General features: G+C 51.6%; 1 protein-coding gene across 1 annotated transcript; it reads left to right on the plus strand.

The window, feature by feature from the left end:
• The first annotated feature begins 351 nt into the window (after window positions 1–351).
• On the plus strand, window positions 352–1,335 carry LOC102857159 (melanoma-associated antigen B2-like). The gene is made up of 2 exons (XM_006892426.1): window positions 352–990; window positions 1,024–1,335. The coding sequence occupies exons 1-2, from the start codon at window positions 352–354 to the stop codon at window positions 1,333–1,335; spliced, it is 951 nt and encodes a 316-aa protein (XP_006892488.1).
• Window positions 1,336–2,288: the final 953 nt, after the last annotated feature.

Below are 2,288 nucleotides of genomic sequence, written 5' to 3' on the forward strand. Positions count from 1 at the left end.
CTCTAGAAGTGCAGAGTTAGGGAGAACAAAGAAGCGCCTGAATTGTGATGAAGGTCCTGAATGTGAACAGAGGAGGCATGGCCACAGGTAGAGGTTCCCCACCACCAGCACATGCTGTCAGCCCCAGACAGGGCTGGAGGCTCACTCTAACATTCTCAGCAGACTTGTAGTGGATGGCTGCACAGGGCTAGGCACCCTTGGCGTACCTGGAGCAGTGCCCCCTCCCCCCCGGGAAACCTGCAGAGAGGTCTTCTTAATGCCAAGATGCCGGCTTCCTAGTGACAGGGCTCACGTGCTCTCATCCTCACTCTCCCAGGGACCACACCACGTGCCCTGGTGCCACACGCCATCATGCCTCGTGGGCAGAAGAGTAAGCTCCGGGACCAGCAGAAACGCCACAAGGCCCAAAGTGAGGGCCAGGGTTTCGGGGGTGCTCAGGCCTCCCCAGGGCCCTCCTCTCTTGAGAGCAAAGGCAAATCCCAGAGTGCCTCTGCTGCCGCCAACCCACAGGCGCCTGTGGCAGCCCTAGAACCCAGCACTCAGGGTGCAGCTCATGCGGGGCCAAGAGCTAAGAAAGGTCAGCAGAACGGAGCCGAGGGTGCACCCTGCTCGCTGAAGGCCTCGTCCTCCGTGGAGTCCTCAGCCCAAGATCCTCTCAACAAGAAGGCCAGCGTGCTGATGCAGCTGGTGCTTCGCAAATACAGATCGGAAGAGCCCATCAGCAAGGGAGAGATGCTGAAGACCATCAACAAAACATACCGGGAGCACTTCCCTGAGATCCTGAAGCGAACCACTGAGCGCATGGAGCGGGCCTTTGGCCTGGAGCTGAAGGAGGAACACCCCAACGGGCAGTTCTATGTTCTCCAAAGCAAAGAACGTCATCCTGACGAAAGCACTCCCAGTGGCACCAGGCAGTTCCCCAGGTACAGGCTCCTGATGCCGCTCCTGGGCATGATCTTCCTGAACGGAGGCACCGCCACTGAGCTAGAGGTCTGGACTTTCCTGAATATGCTGAATGTCTAGGATGGGAGGCGGCACCACGTCTTTGGGGAGCCCAGGAGGCTGATCACCCACGATTTTGTACAGGACAAGTACCTGGAGCACAGACTCTTGCCTGGCACCCAGCCTCCTCGCTACGAATTCCACTGGGGTCCCAGAGCCTATGCTGAATGTGAGAAGAAGAAAATCAGAGAGTTGGTGGCTGGGATGATGGGTATCACACCCAGTGCCTTCATGACCCAATATGCAGAGTTATTGAGAGAGGAGCAAGAGGAAGTCAAAATCAAAGATGCACCCCAGGCTGTCCCCACTGTCCCAGGAAAGGCCAAGGTCTAGGTGGTTCAACCCTCCACTCCTAGGGAAGAAGGAGGGGCTACCTAAGGGGTAGAAAAGAGATGTTAACCTCAGCAAGGAGGGGCTGGATGGAGAGTACAGTGTGCTAACTTTTCTAAGTTCCTTTTCAATATGTGTAACTAATAAGGTTAGCTTATTACAAGATGCTGTACATCACAAGGGAAGAAACTATTTTTCTCTCAAGTTTGATAAGGTTCTACTTCATTCAGATAGTAAGTTTAAAAATTACATGGGTCATAAGTTTTGTTGGCTTTTGTGGTTCATGAAACAAGTGGAAAAGTCTGACCTCTCTCTGAGTGTGAGTGCTTGATACTGGAACAGGTATCTTCCTACAAAAGTGAGAGAATGTCATGAGAAATCCTTGGGATAACACTATAGACAAACAATGACTCTAAGGTGAATAATTCCTGGTTTCCTGTGCGCTATTTAGTCTTTCTGTTGCTGATATAAAAGCTTTGTGCCTGTTTTTCAAGAATCAAGATAAATTGTTGTTGTTATGTGTCGTTGCGACTCATGGCGGCCAGTGATAAAGCTTAGTCTTTGTTGCCTCTTTTATTCTCTAATCATTTGTTCTCTATGGATGGTCAGGTTTAGACAGAGAAGACTCAGCTGCCCTCCTACCATAGTAGAGGCTGTGAGCACCTCTCCCCAAGGTCATAAGGTGTAAACCATGCAGAGTACAGGAAAAGAAGGGGCCAGAGGGAAGGCAGGTCCAGAGAGACCAGAGGACCGTGGCCATTGAGGCTCCTTGAGTAGTAAGTACTATTTAGTTGAAGTGCCTGGTTGGTACAAACATAGAATGAATGGCTTAGCTGCTAAGAGAAGGGTTAAAGGTTCAGGTCCACCCAGAGGTAGTTGGGAAGAAAGGCTTGGTGATCTTCTGAAAGGGGAGCCCCTGAAAACCGTCTGGAGCACAGATGTGCTTGGACACATGC

Source organism: Elephantulus edwardii, unplaced genomic scaffold (genome assembly GCF_000299155.1).
Source record: "Elephantulus edwardii isolate Elephantulus edwardi_28Jun2011 unplaced genomic scaffold, EleEdw1.0 scaffold00115, whole genome shotgun sequence".
NCBI lineage: Eukaryota > Metazoa > Chordata > Mammalia > Macroscelidea > Macroscelididae > Elephantulus > Elephantulus edwardii.

What these genes read in the sequence shown, in the direction of transcription:
- LOC102857159 (XM_006892426.1), top strand. Translation starts at nt 352, where the DNA reads ATGCCTCGTGGGCAGAAGAGTAAGCTCCGGGACCAGCAGAAACGCCAC. An exon ending in GCACCGCCACTGAGCTAGAG is followed by an intron (nt 991 to 1,023) that starts GTCTGGACTTTC and finishes CTGAATGTCTAG; the next exon opens with GATGGGAGGCGGCACCACGT.